Here is a 19,383-nt window from a genome sequence, read left to right as displayed (position 1 = left end):
TGAGAAGATTATCCCATCCATCTTAAGCCAAGAACACTGTCCCACAAGGTGACACCCCAGAGTCTCATTCCAGCTCCTCAATCCCAGTCACACGACAAGCCCTTCTAGTCAAGGACACCACACACTTGACACAAAAAGACTGCTGTGTGTCCAGGTTCCCAGAGTTGTCAGGGAACCACTGCTCTGTGCAAGGTTGCTATGAACTCAGGTGCCACTGAACCAATAAGAGGACCCCCAGCGACGGCCAGGAGGCATGGAAACCAGGGCAAGCACCCCGGGAGAAGGAGGGTCCGGACCACTAAAAAGGCCAGAGGAAGCAGCTCTATTGGCTGAGTGTGAAGAGGCCTGGACAGCGCACTGGAGGCAGACCCATCAACGACTGGCGGAGTGTGCTGCTGCGGGTAGGGTCAGAGAAATAACAGCTGGATAAGTGCTGTGAGGCATGCAGTGGGGATACACGGGAAGATGAGTCCCTTCATCATGCCACACACCAAGAGTATATGACGATGGTAGCACAGACGACATGAAGAACAGCCAAGATTCTCTAACCGCTGTGAAGACGCGTCTGGAAGGTTCACTGACCACAGAGGCAACCAGCACTCCCCCACCCCCAGGATCAGGAACCCCAGACAGAGGGCAGGAAGGCTGTGCACCAGTCGTGAGAGTGACAGGAGACAGACAGAGCAGTGGGAACACGGGGTTAGGGGATAATTAGCTGACCCCCACAGCTTTCTTGTAAAAAAGCGATTTATCTGCAGCACTGCCTGGCTTAAGTCAACAGAACAGGTAACATTCCTCAAGAAATAAGCTGCTATCTGCAAGAGAAATGCAGGCCCAAAATGCCAAAAGGGGGGACTTATCTGACCTTTACTCAGATCAGATCCCAGAACTCAGCAAGACAAGGATAATTCCCCCCACCATAAAACCTGTGAGAACAGGTTTCAATTAGAACTGGCTGGCTTGGGCCAAAGTGGCTTAGAGCTGGACTGTGTAGTGGGAACGCAGTGGGGACGTAACCTGTTGTCAGTCTCAAGTCAAGACTGTCTGGAAATTTCTCCGGGATCCCCCCCAAAAACTGGAGGGCAAGGCAGGAGAGACTGTCCTTTCCCTGAGATGACCCACCCTCTCCACTGAGGGTATCTGTCCCCTTTTCCCCTTTTCCTATCCCTTCAATAAACTCATGCTTGCTACTCAGAGTGACGTGTCTGAAATCTTTCTAATGTCATCATGAGAGCCAGTGAGAAAAAACTGACCTGACCACCTCAGTTTTGTGGCAGAATCACATTTTTCTAGTGACCCTGGAACTCGACCAACTGCTGTGCTACCAGAAACCCCACAGAACCTACACTTGCTAGTATTAGTGTTTGTTCTACATAGTTGATCAAACTGAAAATAATGTGATCTAGATGCTCCTAGAACCTTCTAATGATTCTATAAAATCTAAAATTTTCCCTGAAAAGCCTCTTGATAACAGCCAATTTTTTTTTTTTTTTGGTATTGGGGATTGAACCCAGGGGTGCTTAACCACTGAGCCACATCTCCAGCTCTTTTTATATTTTGTTTAGAGACAGGGTCTCACTGAGTTGCTTAAGGCCTCACTGAGTTGCTGAGGCTGGCTTTGAATTCTCGATCCTCCTGCCTCAGCCTTCCAAGCCATTGGGCCTGTGCCACCACACCCAGCTGACAACAGCAAATCTTAAAATAAACCCAATATACTTCAATGGGATAACATTATTACTAAACAACTTAAGACAGCAATTATATGAAAATGACAAAGGCCATCCATACTTGGAAGAACAGATGGATTAGATTTCCGAATTCTTCCATGCACATTTATATTTCATCTTACACACTGATAAGATCTTAAAACTGTACTTAAATCAGACGTCTCCCCTCTTTCCTTTTGGCCAGGGGGAGAGACGGTGCAGTGCTAGGCTCTTTGAGGAGGGAGGCTCCCTCGGACCCAGACCGAGTTTACATCGCTCTGTATAAGCCTCTGATGATAAAAATTCAGGCTCAGAGAGAAGGGAACTAATTGAGGCATGTGTGTGCGCGCATGCGCGCACGCGCACGCGCACACGTAAAGGCACTGGTTCAAAATGAGACCCATTATTCCAAACTGTGCCACAAGTAGCCTTGGGAGAGCTGGCTGTGGATGGAAGCTGCACACACATGAAAAGATCCAGCAGGTGAGCAACAGGAAGACCACGTGCACTCTGGCAAGTCCACGTGTGGTAGGGGAGCCCAGCAGGGCAGGGTGGGCCTTGCAGTTTGTCAGAAAGCGGCAACACAGCCTTGCTTCTCCAGGGACACTTGAGGCTACTTCTGCATGAAAGCATGCCAAAGGCAGCAAACTACGCTAGTCCCTGAAAGACTTCCTCCCACGTTTCTTAGTGAATGTGCTAGTTTGCCCACCCCCCATCCCAGAGTATGATGTCAGAGAGAAGAAAAGGGGCAGAACATGGAGTAAAACCTGACTCCAGCAACAGGAAGAGCAAAGGCAAATAATACCAATGTGGAAGAAGTATTAAATTTTGAAAAGTAACAGATACAATCCACAGTAGAAATGTCTGAGGAGAGAGTGTGTGTATAAAGTCAGACGTGGCCAAACTAGCAAGGCTGACTTTCAATAAGAGTTTTCAGGGCTATCTGCTCCTAACTCAACCGGGCGGAGAACAAAAGAGAGAAGGCTCTAGGTCCATGTGTGACACCCTGGAGGGTGTGGGCCCCAAGGCGCTTGGCAGGACTTGGCCTCACCAGACAGGCACTCAGGGTTCTCCTTCGAGGCCTGGTCTGGTCAAATGCCATCCTTCAGAATCCTGATGACCAGGAAGGCCACGCATGCAGACACCTACAATGCCCTCTTGCCCCTAATTATGCCTGTGTCCCTGCACTCAGTCTTCTCCATGGAACAGGGTTGGGAGCATAGGACCAGAGAGTGCAGAAAGCGCATCCCAGGCAACAGTGAGCATGGCTCACACTTTCTCACTGGTATCAGGGAGCTATGTGGTCACAGGGCGCTCCTTACAGAATGTGGGAAGGGTCCCGAGGTGCCTCACCATGAGCCACTGCTGGCTGCTCTGACAAATGAATACAAAACACCTTCAGAGGGGAGTGGGTGGCTAGGACATCCACGGACTCTCTCACTGCAATGGCACAGACCAAAACTAATTTTTGCCAAACAAAATTCAGAACTGTTTATATGAGAAATTACTAGAAAAATCACTATGTGTTAAAAAGCCAAGATAGAAATCTATCCAACATAGGAGCGCGACAATTTGAAAGACAAGCCTACACCTGCTCATTGTAAGCCATACTCCTAGCTGCTGGCCTGTGGGTGTCTCCATATCCCAAAGCTGGGAAACATAATTTTCTTTGTGAACCACAAGGTTTCTGAAAAAACTCAAAGTGGAAGAAAAACACCCGGACCCCCTTAAAGAAAAAAAGACACAAACTCAAGCACATATTGCCTGGGATGTCAGAGCTAACAAAATGAGATTCTTTACTACATTAAAAACCAAAAATATATTTGGGTTTTTGAAAATAAATAAATTATTTGTTATCTGCAAAATGATACAATAATATATTTTGATCTTATATTGTTATAATGGTTTACTTTAAAATAATAGTGATAGCTGCCAATTATTATGCACATGCATCAGTTTGTATAATTCACAAACAACCCTGTAGACCTCCCACTAACACAGGAGTGCACTGGAGTCTGAAGCCAGATAACACAGACCAGGAGGCCAGCCCTTGACAGCTGCTGGGGTACAGAGGCTCCCCAGGGCCCTAAACTCCTACACGGAACAGCCTGCCTTCCCAAATCATCCTCCACAGCCCAGATGTGGGCTTCCAGGAGCTACACACATGAGCTAATGGGGTGTGAGCATGTGTAAAGTGCACACAAGAGATGCCACCATGCAAGTATAACTCAAAACCAACAGTACATGCCAAAAGACACTCTGCGACACTGGGCGCCCTTCTCCACTTCAGGCACACATGTCAGTGTACAAGAACATGAAACAGCCCATGTGAGTGAATAAAGTCACAAAGCTGAAATGTCTTCTCTCTGAATAGGACTTTTACCTATCCACTTAAAAATGTCAGCAATAATATGCAAAAACACTAAAGCAATATTAAATACACATACTTACACTTAATGTACAAGTAAGTACACACGTAAACTTACATAAGTGTATAGAATATAAAAGAGGGAAGAAAAGGGAAAAAGGCAAGTTGCTATCCTTAAGACCAGACCTCAATCTTGTAAAAACTGTATTTCAGTATATGCAGAGAAACAGAAGATGTCTGAACTCTTACAAAGAGAGTCACCTCTCTAGAGGTGGAAGATGGAAGATTCTCGATATTGTATTTTCCAATGTTTTAATTCTATAACTTTGTATCGAGATGGTAATTTTTTAAAGGATGTAAAAAAAGAATTAAAAATATAACAACCTCATTTTGATTCAAATTCCATGAGCCCAAATAAATCTACAAAAAATAACACAAAATAAACATCTCCATAAGGACCTGAATGTAATTCTTAATTCAATCAAAACAGGACTGACAGAGGCCACAAAGGGAAGGAAAAACAAGACCACCACCTTAATTTAAAAAAATGTAACCAAGAATAGAACAAGTGTGTGCAGATGCTACTCTGACAAAAAGAACAGAAGAAAACACATTTCTTTCTTATTCCCCTGCTAAACCAACTGTCATGGGCCTAGTAACTGGCTGGTCTGCTCGTGGCCCAAGGCACCTTTTCCTCCTACGGCAAACAGCACACCGTGGAAGTCCCAGCTAGACCCAGGCCTGCTTCCCCAGGCTTGCCCCCATCGCTAATCTCTGTTGGAAACACCCCCCCAGCAGCAGAGGCTGTGGCTGGGTGGCTGGGTGGCTGGGTGGCTGGGTGGCTGGGTAGCAGGACGGCCCCATGCTCCAAGAGCCCTGCGCAGAACTGTCAGGACTCCCATTCCACAGAACCGAGAACAGAGCCACTTGACAACTCTCCCAATTCAAGAACCTGAAATGCTGAACAAGACATCAAAAAAAAAAAAAAATAAATAAAGGGTAACAAAGGGATGAAGCACAGGGACTGCCCAATGCATGTCATGATAGCCTCTGGCAGTGTGGCTGCCTGTCCTTAGGGTCAGCTCTGCACTTTCTCAGGACATTCCAGGGGCACTGGGTAATGTTCCCTGGGCACACAGCCCACACCCACCTTCCTACAGGTACAGAGCACATCTCCACAATCGGTGCCTAGTGCCCAGTGCCCGTGGCTCTCAAGACTCCTATGGGAAGGGCTGAGGGGCAAGGAGGATCTGCCGGGAGAGCCACGTCTCACCCTCTCCACCCACGGCACCCTCCATAGTTTATCTTTAAGAACAAATGTTTGACAATTTTATGCGTTTTAAAAAAGATACCTTTTTATGTTTTAAGTTTCATTCCTTGATCTTCTTAGTGAGGGTGAACATCCTTCTACGTGTTTAGTGATGTCTGTATTTCCTCTGAATTGCATGCGTCTATCTTTTGCCATTTAAAACATTTATCTTAATTTGTAGGAAGCATTTTTCTTTCTTGGTTGCCTCTTTTATTCTGTGACAGTCCCCATCACCCATCACCAACACCCTTAAAAAAAAAATGCCATTGATTTACTGTTGGGAGAACTAGGCCATTTCTTTTGTAAACTGTCCCACATTCTGCATTTGACTATCGCTTCCTTGTGGTATCATCTAACATGTATTATGGGAAGGATTTCTAAATTGAAGAAGCTGACCTTTGTTTTCCATCACAGGCATCTCAACCTATCCAGTAAGTATTTACTGAGCACCCCTCGGCCCCCCAGGCAGCCTTATGGGGGGACAAGTTGTGAGGCAACTAGAAGGCTGCTCTCCATTGCTATTTCATGGTCTAGAGACTATAAGCATTTCCACAGTCCACCTGTCAAAGGGGTTAAGATCAGATCTCTGAGGCTCAGCTGCTCAACTGTCTAGAGACTTTTCTGTCCCAAAGGAAAACAGCACAGAGAGGAAAATAAACTCAAGTCCAAAGAAACACCAGGCCTCTCCAGCCCAGGCCCTGCTTGAGCACACTCAAGGCTGTTTCCTATGGCACTGAAGGCCTCCAGCTCCACAAGGCCCAGCCCCGGGGACCAGGTATCAACCTCCTACCCTGCTCTCCTGCGCTCTGGACAAGTGCTCCTCTTGAAGTCTTCCTCACACACTTTCATTTGCTCACTGTCCTGCCTCAGAACATACCGCATGAGCACAGCCTGTCTCTCCCACCCACTTCCCTGCTCACTGTAAATAGCAAGTGCTCAAGCATTTCTTGGCTAATAAAGGATAACTTTTTCCCCCCCTTAAGACCATCCTAAAAGCACAGAGTAGGTCTGGGGTTCTAATTTGAGTTCAAACCAAGAGTAACTAAAGTTCTGACTTATTACTCCTGGTTTATTTATTTATTTTTTAAATTATTATTATTTTGGTACTACAGATTGAACCCAGGGGCACTTAACCACAATAAGCCACATCCCCAAGCCCTTTTTATTTTGAGACAGGGTCTTACTAAGTTGTTAAGGGCCTCGATAAACTGCTGAGGCTGGCTTTGGACTTGTGAGCCTCTTGTCTCAGACTCCAGAACCGCTGGGATCATAGGCATGGGCCACCACCCCTAACTATTTGTTTTAAATGTAGACAGGGTCTCATTGCCCAGGCTGGCCCCAAACTCCTAAGCTCAAGTGATCCTTGTGCCTCAGCCTCCTGAATAGTTGGGACTATAGGTACATACTACCATGACCTGCTTTTGAGTTTTTTTTTTTTTTTTTTTTAAACTACAAAATTCCGTTCTCTTACGTAGTCTGGAACTGCATAGAATACACACCACATACAACACATTCAACAAACTAGAACCTTCACTGAAAACCATGAAATTGACTCCTCTTGGCCCCTGCCACACACATAAACTTAAGTTGAACCACAGCACAAGCCAAAAGCAAAGCACACCCCCAGTCTAGGGTCTAACTCTGAGGCTTCAGGCACTTTTCCTATCTGCCTGCTTTCTTTCACTTCTGACATGATTTCTATGTATTAAAGCGAACATGGAGAAGATTCAAGGAAATTAAATCTCTGCTGAGTGAGACGTCTTGAGTCCAGCCTTTTGATGTGGCGCTGTGTGTGCACTGTGCCTTCTCTTCTGCCTGACACTTCACGCTGCAAGGATGGCAAGACACCAACCACAAGACTGAGCAGTTCACACCCCAGCTGCAGAAATAAGATGTGCCTGCAAGAAGCAGTAAAAAATGCCGTGTCTAAGGTGAAGACTGGGAATTTCAAGACTTCACAGGGAGACCAGATCCCAGGGCACAGGAAGAGCTGACCAGACCCTTTATGAACAGGTTAAGAACTGAACACACAGAAAAGCACAGTGCCCAGGCAGCAGTCCTTGCTCCAAGTCCAGCTCTCACCCTCATGAAGACAAATCAGATAGGTCTCCTGAATGCCCACCCTGGTCCAAGCAACCACCTCAATCTGGTTTCTAAACTTCCTCCACTAGCACGTAACTCTTGGGTATAAGCTTACTTCTTTTGCCTTTTTTTTGGGTGATGGGGACATGGGGAACATGAACCCAGAGCCTCACCCATGCTAGGCAAGCACTCTACAAGAGCTCTGTCCCCAGTCCACTTCTTTTGCGTTTTTAACCTCTGTCAATGTTCCAGAGTCTGTTCAGATACTTTGATCTTGCTGACATAAGTGAATTTTAAAAAGCAAACACACAATGACCCAGAATTCTAGAGGGAAAGGGCTTCTTGGACCACCTGTCAGACTTCCATGTGAGCCTGAGACTCATGAGGTACTTATTTAAAATGCAGATTTCTGGGCCCCAACCAAGAAATTCTGGTTTAAAAGGTATTAAATTTATCATCCTACTAGAAGGCCAATTTAAATTTTGGAATGCTAAATTATAATCCTTAACTTCACTTTGGAGTTTCAGGATTGTGTATACATAGCCCACTTATGAATTTTATATTTCTCTGCTACAGTCACGATGTGCAGTCCCAGGGGGCAGAGAACTCTGCCCTGATCGCCACCAAGGTCAGCTGACATTTGCTCCCATTGTACAGGTGGACACACGGAATATTACAGAGAGGAAACATCACTTGCTTCAGGGGACACATCAGCAAGAACCTGCTCAAGGCTGGACACTTTCTCTAACTTCTTCTGTCAGAGGTCAGAGCTAGAGGTAACATCCATCGGCCCTGTTATAACTGAAATATTATTAACTAGCCTTGGTCATCTGCCCGACAAGATAGAATTCAAACTAAGGAAAAAGAAACACAGACTCAACGGAAAAGACACTTCCTGTTTCTTTTTTCCTTACCTTTTTTTGAAACACAAGACAGTTTAAGGGAAGGGGTAGTATCCATTTAAGATTTTCTCCATCAGATTTTAACCAACTACGTATTTGCAACATTCCTCTCCTGGAAGAACTCTGGCCTGGGTCCAGGCAGCTTTCCATGGTTTTACTTGGGCAAATAGTATTATTTCAAGAACAGTTCTATGGGCTGCTGAGTTTGGAGAAGGAGAGCAATTCAGAGCTCCCTGCAGCCAGGGGCCCAGAGGTTAAGGCTGTTGGAACAGTGGAGCTGATGCACATGAACCCCCATATTCTACGTGTCACACAAATCCCTCCCCAAGAGGTTTCCTACAGCTCCGGCCTTGGTGCTGGCCTGGTGCAGATAGCCACAGTGGAGACCTCACAGACCAGGCCCTCTCTTCTCTCTCCTCCACAGCCAAGGAGCACAGGGCGCAGCACCTACCTGCAGTGGACCGCCTGAGTTAACACCCAAGCAGCTGCTGGCAGAGGGAGCCCCCCAGGTCACAGGCACCGGGAGTGCTCTGTGAGCACGCACACTCACTTGGTCGCCCCTCCACTGCCCTCGTCGTTGTCTGATGATGATGATGTAGAAGAGCCAGGGAAGTAGGCGGAATCCACGTGATTGGGGCTGCCACTCTGGGCTGGGTTGATGGGCGAGGACCGCTCATACAGCGGCGTATGCTTCCCCTCGTGAGGAATGTTGCTGTAGTTGTTCTGCTCTGTCAGGTTCTTCCCGCTTGTGTCCAGAGTGAGGGCCGGCTCAGCGAGGCTGTATGGGTATGGACCCTGGCCCGGAGCCCCCCCAGGGCTGGGCACCTGTGGGGCCTAAAGCACAGGGCATAGGTCATCACAGGAGGCTGGCCTGGCCAAAGGCCTGTCGGGCTGCCTCCTCCTGGGTGTTTTTTTAATTTGACCAACATTGGCACCTATCTCATACAGCATTCCAAGAATTTAAGAAATCACTTTAGTATTCATTAAAACGAAATGCCCAAGGCCCATTGCCCCACCCATCTCAGGAAACGCCTTACCACGGGTTTTGCTTGCAGAGAAGTCTGTGGAATGTTGAGCATCTGAGGGGGAACATAAGGTGGCACCATCCCAGGCATTCCAAACGGATTTGGTCTGGCTGTTTCATCAATATAGGAAGAAATAATAAAACAACTGTGAACAGAATGCCATCTCCCTGGGACATCCCTGGAGCCAGCCCACGGCCCATGTGTCTAACATGCCTCAGACGTTGACACCACTGGTCCCACTTCTCAGAATTCTTTATAAACTGAGGTTTAACACGCAGCTCCTGATCCACAATCTCACTGGAACCAGAAGCCCAGCAGGCAGCACAGGGACCAAGCACTTCCCCTTACACTCGGAGAGCAAGAGAAATTTTTTGTCTCAACCACTTAAATACAAATTCAATTCGCAGCCAACTAGCAAGTTTTTTTTTTTTTTTAAACGGAAAAGCTTGCTTATTTATTTATTTATTGGCACTGGGGTTTGAACGCAGGGCTTTGTACATGCAAGGCAAGCACTCTACCAACTGAGCTATATCCCCAGCGTAAGTTTCTAAGTATAAAAAATGTGTAGTACTAGTTGCCTGAGCTTTTGTTTTTTTTTTTCCCAAGTTGTAGATAAACACAGTACATTTATTTATTTTTTATTTGTTTTTATGTGGTGCTGAGGATTGAACCCACATGCCAATCAAGAGCTCTACCACTGAGGCACAACTCCCAGCCCTCAGGTTATTTTTAATTGTTAAGCAAAACCAATTAAGCTTATATATTTTAGCATGCATCCAAGGATCAGTAATTGGGGATTTTGTTTTCTCTGAAAACCACATTTTGTAAACGTGTTCTGATGCACAGTGGCACTTGCTATTCATTTATCTTATACTAACTTGTATTTTCAGAATTCTATCTGGGAATAGAAAACCACATGGAAGAATGGCTGAAACACAGCAGCAGAAAACTACGATAGACAGGCCGAAACATCCCCACCTATGGGGTCCAAGGAGAGGCGGGAGTTCAGGGCAACGTCCGCCGGCAGAAGGGAAACCAGGGAGCGGATGGTGCCTCATGCCAGTTGCTGCTCAGGCAACCTAAGGTGGCACCAGGACTGTGCTGAGGCCTAGGAGGCAGCCCCAGTGCAGCCACCTTGAAAGACCACCCAGGTAAGCACGTGAGGAACTCGAGTCACGGGCCCTGCAGAGCCTGGGAACACCACCAGCCGGAGGGTCCGAGACTCACTCTACCAGGGACGCGGAGAAACAAATCCTGTGGAGAGACACAGCAGGCCCCAACTGGGCCCTCATGGCTGGGCCGTGACCCCCTCTGCTTTCTTAAAAAATAGAATAAAACCAAACTCCCTGAGTTCCATTTTCCATGTTTAAGCAGCAGGAGGGCTGATGTGAATAGCACTGGGCAAAAGGAGCACTGGGCAAAAGGAGCACGGCCCACGGCACCACGTGACCTACTGCTATGTAAAAAAAACACAGGAAAATCCCCCAAGCATGGTTCTTCACTCTCTGCAAGCAAACTCTAGTGCAAAGCTAAGAGGCTTTCTAATACTAGCATGGTGAAACCAGGACTGTGAACATTGTCCTGGACACGCTGTCCTGATCCTGTGGACCTGTGGCCTCCCGAGTGCTAAGCCCACAGAGGTCAGGAGAGAAGGGCAGACTGTTGCTCGCTTCCTTCCACCCTGATGCCCCACCAGCCTCACACACCTTACCTAGCTGGTATCCAGCTGGAGTTCCTGTCTCTAAGCTCAAGTTCTGAAAAGCCACAGGCCTTTGACCTTGGCTTTCACAAAGAGAATCTTGACACAGCTTCTACCTTTGCATTCAAATACAAATAGCAGGGAACAGTGAGACTGGCGTGTGTGCTCACAGAGCACACTCACACCCATGCATACAAAGCCACATCATGTGCACAATCATCTGCACACAAGAAGGTTCCTAAACAAGCAGCAAGTCCACTAATTTTCACCTCTGAGTATAAGGTGAAATTTGCTATGATTATCACAGTCAGATTTGGGCCAAAGAACATTGTAAAATTCAGCCAAGCTCTAATATTGTAATTTACAACCCTGTAAAAGGTCTAGTATACAATCTCTTATAGCTGATCTTCCACACCTAACTTAAATAATTTTTGTGTGCAGTACTAAGGATAGAACCCAGAGGTGCTCCACAATTGAGTCACACCTGCAGTCCTTTTATTTATTTATTTGTCTATTCATTTATTTTTGTGGTGCTGGGGATTGAACCCAGTGCCTGTCTATCTATCTATCTATCTATTTATTTATTTTTTATGGTGCCAGAGATGGAACCCAGAGCTTTGTGCATGCAAGGCAAGCACTCTACCTAACTATATCCCCAACCCCAGCTCTTTTTATTTTGAGACAGGGTCTCACTAAATTACTTAGGGTCTGGCTATGTTGCTGAGGCTGACCTTGGCCTCCTGAGGTCACTGGTGGCTTGTACCACCATGCAGAGCCATACCTAACAGGAGAGAAATGAAAGGCTTAGACTCATCAATATGCAGCAACAACTTTCAAGTGAGGATGATCATTTTTGTTTCATTCCTCTTTGGCCACTACATGCTGAAACATCCTGCAAAGCACAAACTTTCTTTAAAATAAACAAATAATATTATAGCATAAAACCAAAGATTTCCAAAGAAAAAAATATTTTCTAAAATCACATTGCAATTAATGACCTCAAACAAACCTTTGTGACTCCACAGGGTGAGTCACTATTCTCTCATCAGATAGTCCTATAATAATTGAACTAATTTGTCTACATCTTCCTGAAAGCTGCAGAAATGCCTCATCTCCCAAGGCCTGCCTCTGTAGCCTGCAGCCTTCTTCTAAATTGGTTCTTGTTCTCCATGCCACGTGCAGCTGAGCAGAACCAGTGTCTCCCTTCTCCAGGACAAGAGCGTCTTTCTCAGAAAAGGCACTGGGCTGATTGCAGGCAACACTGCTGGTCCCCCATTCTCTGCCTATCACTGACACGAGCTAGAGAGACAATTCTTTGTTTGTTAGAAAAGTAAGCAGACCAAAGACAGGCTAAGACAGGGGAGAGAGAGGGGGAAAACAACAACAACACACACACACACACACACCACAGCAAGAATGTTTCAATTACTATATTAAAAGTATTTTTATAACTTTAAAAGTACTTGTTAAATACTATGGACTTCCTTAGGAATGCAAGAGAAAATCAGCAGCCACAGCAGACTTCAAGGTGCCAGCTGACTTTGCTCCCTGCAACACCTAAGTGTGGCTCTGGGCCCACCTCCTCCAATGACTCATGACACCTACACAGAGCTGCCCAGCTTTTGCTCTCCGTTAAAGATAATTTTAAAAAGGAACAGTGTTAAACTAGAATCTCTACTTAGATCTGAAGGCAGCTACACTCCAAGTGGCGCACGCCTATATCACCAGGGGCTCAGGAGGCGGAGGCAGGAGGATGGCGAGTTCAAAGCCAGCCTCAGCAATTCAGGGAGGTACTAAGCAACTCAGTGAGCCCCTATCTCTAATAAAATACAAAATAGGGCTCGGGATATGGCTCAGTGGTCGAGTGCCTCCAAGTTCAATCCCTGGTACCCAAAAAACAAAAATTAAAAAAAAAAAAAAAAAAGACTCATCTATTAACTTAATGTTACATTAAACAAAAAAAACAATAACAAAGTGAATTTTTTTAAAAAAACAAAATTCTATAACTTAAAACAAGTGCTGACCCTCCAATAGAATATTTTATATTTTATTGAAAGTTTAATAAGTCAATACAGGCTACCACCAACCCTAGTTTTCAATGTTTGGTTTAAAAAAAAAAAAAAAAAGCAAACATTTTCTAGTATTTTAAACATCTTTCAATGGCTATCCTTGCTGAACATCAATGTTCAACAGAAACGAAGGCACAAAGTTACGGGGAGGAGACTCTCCTGTGATCTGTCCCATTATGCTCCAGATGAAGACTTTCCAGAAAGGCAGGGATGGGGTCTGTAGCACAGCGGAGGAGAAGGGAGAGTCTGGCTGTGGCTACAAGGAGACACCTGGCTGAGAAAGCCAAGCAGGTCAAGCCCAAACCAAGGCAATGACAAGGTGAGTGCCCAGAGCTGAGGATGAGCCGGACGAAGGGAGAGGGCGAAGGCCAGGATGGTCAGCTTGGAGTTCAAGTTGCAATAGTTAACTTTAAAAGAACCGTGTAGCTGCCACTGACTACGCACATTTATCAGTCTGTATAATTCACGCACAACTCTGTGGACCTCCCACTGACACAGGAGTGCATAGAGTCTGAAGTGAAAAGTCAAATCCTAAGTAAGTGAGCAGGTACATTCTGTGTGGCACCTGAAAAAACCGGGAACAATGTTAAAAACTGAACTAAGGAAGGCTATTTCCAGTCAGCAGGAGCGCGAGACACCTCAAACCGGAAGCAGTGCTGACAGCTGGGCCGACCCAGGCCTCCAGGGCAGAGGGCACCCTGGCACATGCGCGCGCATCCTGAAGGGCCTGGGCTCCTTGGTCACGAAGCCCGACTTCACCGCCGCACTCTGTGCTTGCCTTTCTCTTCTGCCCAGAGGAGCAGTCTCGCTGCGCCACACTCTGCCCTTCATCTGCCATGCTGATGGGCGAGCTAGGCTCCAGAGCACATGGGACGGGCCTATGGTGGCTGTGTTAGGAGGGAACAGGTGCTGCTCCTTCCCTGCCATGGAATATACATACTCCTCGCGATGTGTTCCTTGTCCCCTTAGCAATTCAAACTTGCTCAAGTCTCCCCTTCATTTAAAAATCCCAACCTTTATGAAAATGATCTGAGGCAGACTAGGAGGCCCAGTGTTTCCCACCCCTCCCACACCTTTCAGAGGTAAAGAAGGAGAAAAACGAGATACATTTTTTCCTGGAAGCCTTTCCCCTGCATGAGGTCTGGAAGTGGTGTGTCCCTGTGAGGCCTGACCGGGGCTATTCTGTGACAACTAGCAGTGTGTGGTCTCACCCTGCCCTGCCCTGAAGCTGTTCTCGGGACACTCTGCTGCACCATTCTTCAGGCCGCCCTTCCCTAGGTCTCCCATGTTCTTACACCTGGCCTACACTACAGTCTGAGGTGCTCCTCACCCTCCAACCACCGCCATGGCCCCACCAGCACCATGAACCACTGAAGCCCCAGCCAGGACCCCTTACTCTGCACAGACACACATATTCAACTATGTGTTACCATCTCCACCTGGATCTTAGAAGGTACATTAAAACTCACATCCAAAACTGTCCCAAGTCGGCTTCTCCTTTAGCAGCACCTGTCTCACAATGGATACCAATCACCTGAACTGCGCATGCCAAAAATCTGGGAGCTCTCCCCCCCTGAATCTTTTCCACTAAGTTCCCACACTCAAGTTCAATGCGTGCTCATTCTGTCTCCTCGTAATCTATGAAAGGTCACCTTTCCCTCTACCCCTCACCAGACTGGCCTCATTTATGGCAAGAACTCCCTGCCCCTGCCCATGCCAACTGAAGTGACCAGGATGAACCCCTAGCATACTGTTACCCAGATTACAACTTTTAGCAAGGATATTTCCTTAGCCTGGAAAATGTGGGGAGATAATGGTAAATGTTACACAGGCAAAATGTTTAACTTCCTCCTTAAGATCAAGAGCTAAATAAGAATATTACCCATGACTGCTGTCTATAAATATTGTGTCCTAAGTCACAGCTGGTTCAGAAGGAAGGAAAAGGAAGACACTGAACTACAGACAACATAACTACCCAAAGGAATTTACAAATCAATTATAAAAATTATTTAGAATTGAGCAAAGCTGTTTAATATAAAATTAATCTGTAAAAGCAGTTTGTATTCAATACACAAGCAATTTGGAATATAATTTAAGATATAAACTAATAGTACCCCCAAATAAAATACTAAGCAATGTACCTAACAATATATAAAGGCTTATCTTTATGAAGAAAATTAAAGTTCACTAAAGACATTCAAGACAATACAAATCAAGAGAAATATAATATTTTATTCAAAATGCAAAATCAATAAAAAAATTTATTCTCCCCAATCTGATCTATGGAGTCAGCTCAACTCCATGAAAACCTACCCAAGGATCACAAAATATACACAAAAGTGAAGAGTCAAGAATAGTCTCGAGGGACTGGGGCTGCAGCTCAGTTGCAGAACACTTGTCTACCACGTGGGACTGGGTTCGATCCTTAGCATCAAATAAAAATACATAAAATAAAGGCAGAATGCCTTTATAGTCCCCATGTCTTGCGGAAGTATTAAGTGGGAAGATCTGCCCAATCAGATATCTATTATCACAAGGGCCAGGATGGTATAGCATGGACATAAGGATAACCAGAAATTCAACAGGATCAGAAACAGACCCCTGTGAAGAGACTCTGCTGAGGACAGCATGGGGCAGCCTGCTCCTCAGCGGGGCTGGGGCAGCAGGTCATGCATGTGAATCCTGCTTATACCATAAGCCAAATTCAGTGCAGATAGGTTTAAGGCAAAAATCCATAAATAAAAATGTTTAGAAGAAAAACAAAAAGTACGTTTGTGACCTCGGACTAGACAGGCGTCCCTCCTTTACACTGTCTTTTCGTTCTTCTGCACAATAATGCACAGCAGGAGTGAAGGGATGCACAATGAGCCCTAGGCACTTGTCTCCCCTTCAGAATGCCCAGCCCGACTGCCCTTCCTCCCCCCACTACCATATGACTGGAGCAAACCTCAGGCATGGTGACTCTTTATTTATAAATACAAGAAACGAATTCTTGGTGTTTTGTTTTACAGGTGCCTTACCACTGAGCTACATCCCAGTTCACCCCCTTTTTAAAAATTTTTTTATTTTTTTGATACAAGGTCTCACTAAGTTGCTTAGGACCTGAGTTTCTGAGGCTCTCCTCAAACTTGCAATCCTCCTGCCTCACCCTCCTGAGTTGCTGGAATTATATGCATGTGCCACAGGGCTGGCTAGGAGAGGGATTATTAACAGAGCAAACAAACAAACAAAAAATGCATGGTTCTGATTTTAAAACTAAGAATCTAGTGTCAAAGCATGTCATCAAGAAAGAAAAATGCAAGCCACAGCCGGGGAGGTTACACTTGCTATCTATAAAAGTGACAAAGGACTGGTATCCAACTTGTATTAAGAATTCCTATGAATCAACACAAAAAGAAAACAACCCAATAGAAACACTGGCAATCAAGATGATCACAATTTCCAATAAGGTAACACTACACGTCCATAAACACAGCTATAGATTCTCAACCTCATTAATAATCAGGGAAATAAAACTGCAACCATCCTGGACTATAATTCAACAATCACCAGATGAATAAACATGTGGAGTTAACTAGAGAGCACCCCACTTCTGGGAGAATAAACGCACTCATGCTGGGCAACAGTGCAGACATGAACAGGAAAGGCAAGTCTGCCGGGAGTGCTGTGCATGGGCACAGCAAGTCACATGCAGGAAAGCTTACACTGACACTGTCTGTGATGGCCATCAGCGGGAAACAACCAATTCTCTATCCACAGTAAAATGCATAAATAGTAACACAATGAATTTTAAAAAAAAGAACTATGCTGAAAGAAAAGAAACACAGTAATAGGAGTATTGAGCTAGAACAGTAAGTCAGAGAATACATGTTATATGATTTCATTTAATAACACAAGTGAACCTATTCAGTACCCGGGGATACAGATACGCTGAATAGATAAAAAGAATGACTAGTATGAAGTTTAGGGTACATGGGTGGGGAACACAATCAGAGCGAGCTATTAGTAAAGTTCTGCTGACAAATATACTGCAGTGTGATATTACACGGTTATTTAAATCTTTATAATTAGGATTCCTTCAATGAGCTCTTGTTAGCCTAAGTAGAATGGAGGGCAGTGTGTGGCCTCTGCACTGCAGCTCTCCCGATCACCGACCATTCTTCCCTGCTTCCTGTGCTCCAAGCAGGATCTTCTTCCTTTTCTTACACCATGTATTCTCACCTCAGGCTCTTGGCATGTGCATTTTCTCTGCACGGAATATACTTTTTTCCATATCTTCACCTTCCTAAACTCTTACCAAATATATAAACCTCACTTACAATATCAGAATTAACCCCTAATTTAATTATATGACTCCATCAGGTTGGGCTTCCTTGAGTTTCCTGTTTTACTTTGCACCAGCTGCACACTTGTCCATTAGAGCAATAATGATGACCATCTGTTAACCACACTGGCCAACAACCACAACAGTGCTTGGCATGGAACAAACAAATCAACAAGTTTCTTCATCCACTGCCTGCTTAAGCACAACTTGGTTGCTTCCAAGTTTGGGCAGTTGTAGATAAAGTTCTGTTATAAACATCAAAGTGCAGGTTTTTGTGTGGACATGGGTTTTCAACTTCTTTGGTTAAATGCTCAAGTGACATGCTTGCTGGGTGTTACTGTTGGGATACGAGGTGTCCCCTAAAAGCTCCTGTGTTAACGTGGGAGACAAACTGTTTAGGTCATGAGAGCCGTACCTAATCAGTGACCAGTCCATCTGATGGACTACTGGGTGGTAACTGTAGGCAGGAGGGGCATGGCTGGAGGAAGTGGTCATCTCAGGCGCTTCCCGGCTGCCCTGAGCTTAACAGCTTTCCTCTGCCATGATTTCTGCCTCACCAAGTCCAAAACAAACTCTTCCTCTTCCAAGCTGTTGCAGGTCACAGCAACTCAAGCTGGCTAACACACTGGACCATAGAGTAGGTGTGTTTCATTGTTTAAAAAAAAAAAAAAAAATCCAACTGTCCTGTAAAGTGTCTGCACTATTTTACATATGTACCAGCAATATTTGGTTGGCGTTGGCAAGTGTTTGTATTCGAGCCATTCTAGCAAGTGGACACTGGAAGTTTATTTACTTTTCACAAGGAAGGCCAGTAGAGTAGCCATTTCTTTAGCCTCGGTGGGCTTGGGCTTCACCTGTGCAGTCTTAAAAGTGTACATGAGGACTCAACTATGTGCACAGAATCTCATGCACAAATCTGGGAGTCCCTAATACCTATTATTTGTTGCTTTAAAAATTCTATCAGTGATTTTGAAGGCTCTGGCTTAACTAGGAAAGCAAATCTTTTGAGAACTCAACTGTGATATGTCTTATTTGTGCTTACATTCAGAGTGACTTACTGGGGAGCTACCGCAGACCAGGCTGTGACAGGACAACCACAAGCATCCCCTGGAGCCGCAGGTCTCAGCACACTATTTATGACAGTAAATGCATAAAAAATAAGTACTCGTCACATCTGTACTACTTTTTTTATTTTTATTTTTTTAAATACTTTTTCGTTGTAGTTGGACACAATACCTTTATTTATTTATTTATTTTCATGTGGTGCTGAGGATCGAACCCAGCACTTTGCCATGCTAGGCGAGTGCTCTACCGCTGAGCCACAACCCCAGGCCCTGTACTTAAAAAAAAAAAAAAAAAGTTGACGTCTTCGTTATTTTTAAATTTTTTTTTTAGTTGTAGATGGACATGACTTCATTATTTATTTGTTTGTTTATTTTTTATGTGGTGCTGAGGATCCAACCCAGCGCTTCACACGTGCTAGGCAAGCACTCTACCACTGAGCTACAACCCCAGCCCATGTACTTATTCTTAAAAGTCTAAGAGTAGTTGTTTCTGGGAGTCATAAAGGCAGTAAGGACACAAACACATTCTTCCCTCATCCCATATTTGTAGCCAGGGATCGTGGTGCACATTTACAATCCCAGCTACTTAGTAGGCTAAGACAGAAGAATCACAAATTCAAAGGCGGCAGGTAAAAAGGGTAGGAGAGGCAGCTCAGCGGTGGAATACTTGCTTAGTATGGATGGGGCTCTGAGTTCAATCCCCAGCACTGTAAGATACACAGAATAGACACAGGTAGATGATGATAATAAACAGTAATAATAATAAAAAATACATTCATTAAATTTTAAAAATACCCCCTAGCTGTAGCTGAATGGTAAAGCACTTGGCTGGCCT

At 45.1% G+C, this 19,383-nt stretch overlaps 1 protein-coding gene across 6 annotated transcripts in view; it reads right to left on the bottom strand.

Moving 5' to 3' along the window:
* Positions 1-19,383, bottom strand: part of Fam120a (family with sequence similarity 120 member A) — a 167,946-nt gene that overhangs the window by 39,283 nt on the left and 109,280 nt on the right. For all 6 annotated transcript variants that reach the window (XR_013429932.1, XR_013429933.1, XR_013429934.1 and 3 more), the window contains exons 6-7: positions 9,405-9,502; positions 8,918-9,201 (exon numbers count right to left, since the gene is read on the bottom strand). Coding sequence is in view for 2 of the 6 variants with exons in the window: in XM_078030623.1 (XP_077886749.1) it covers positions 8,918-9,201; positions 9,405-9,502 (382 nt within the window). In the remaining 4 variants the exon portion in view is untranslated. The remainder of the gene's footprint in view (positions 1-8,917; positions 9,202-9,404; positions 9,503-19,383) is intronic.

The sequence above is a fragment of the Ictidomys tridecemlineatus genome, chromosome 13, assembly GCF_052094955.1.
Source record: "Ictidomys tridecemlineatus isolate mIctTri1 chromosome 13, mIctTri1.hap1, whole genome shotgun sequence".
NCBI classification, from domain to species: Eukaryota; Metazoa; Chordata; class Mammalia; order Rodentia; family Sciuridae; genus Ictidomys; species Ictidomys tridecemlineatus.
This window is presented reverse-complemented; position numbering and strand designations above follow the sequence as displayed.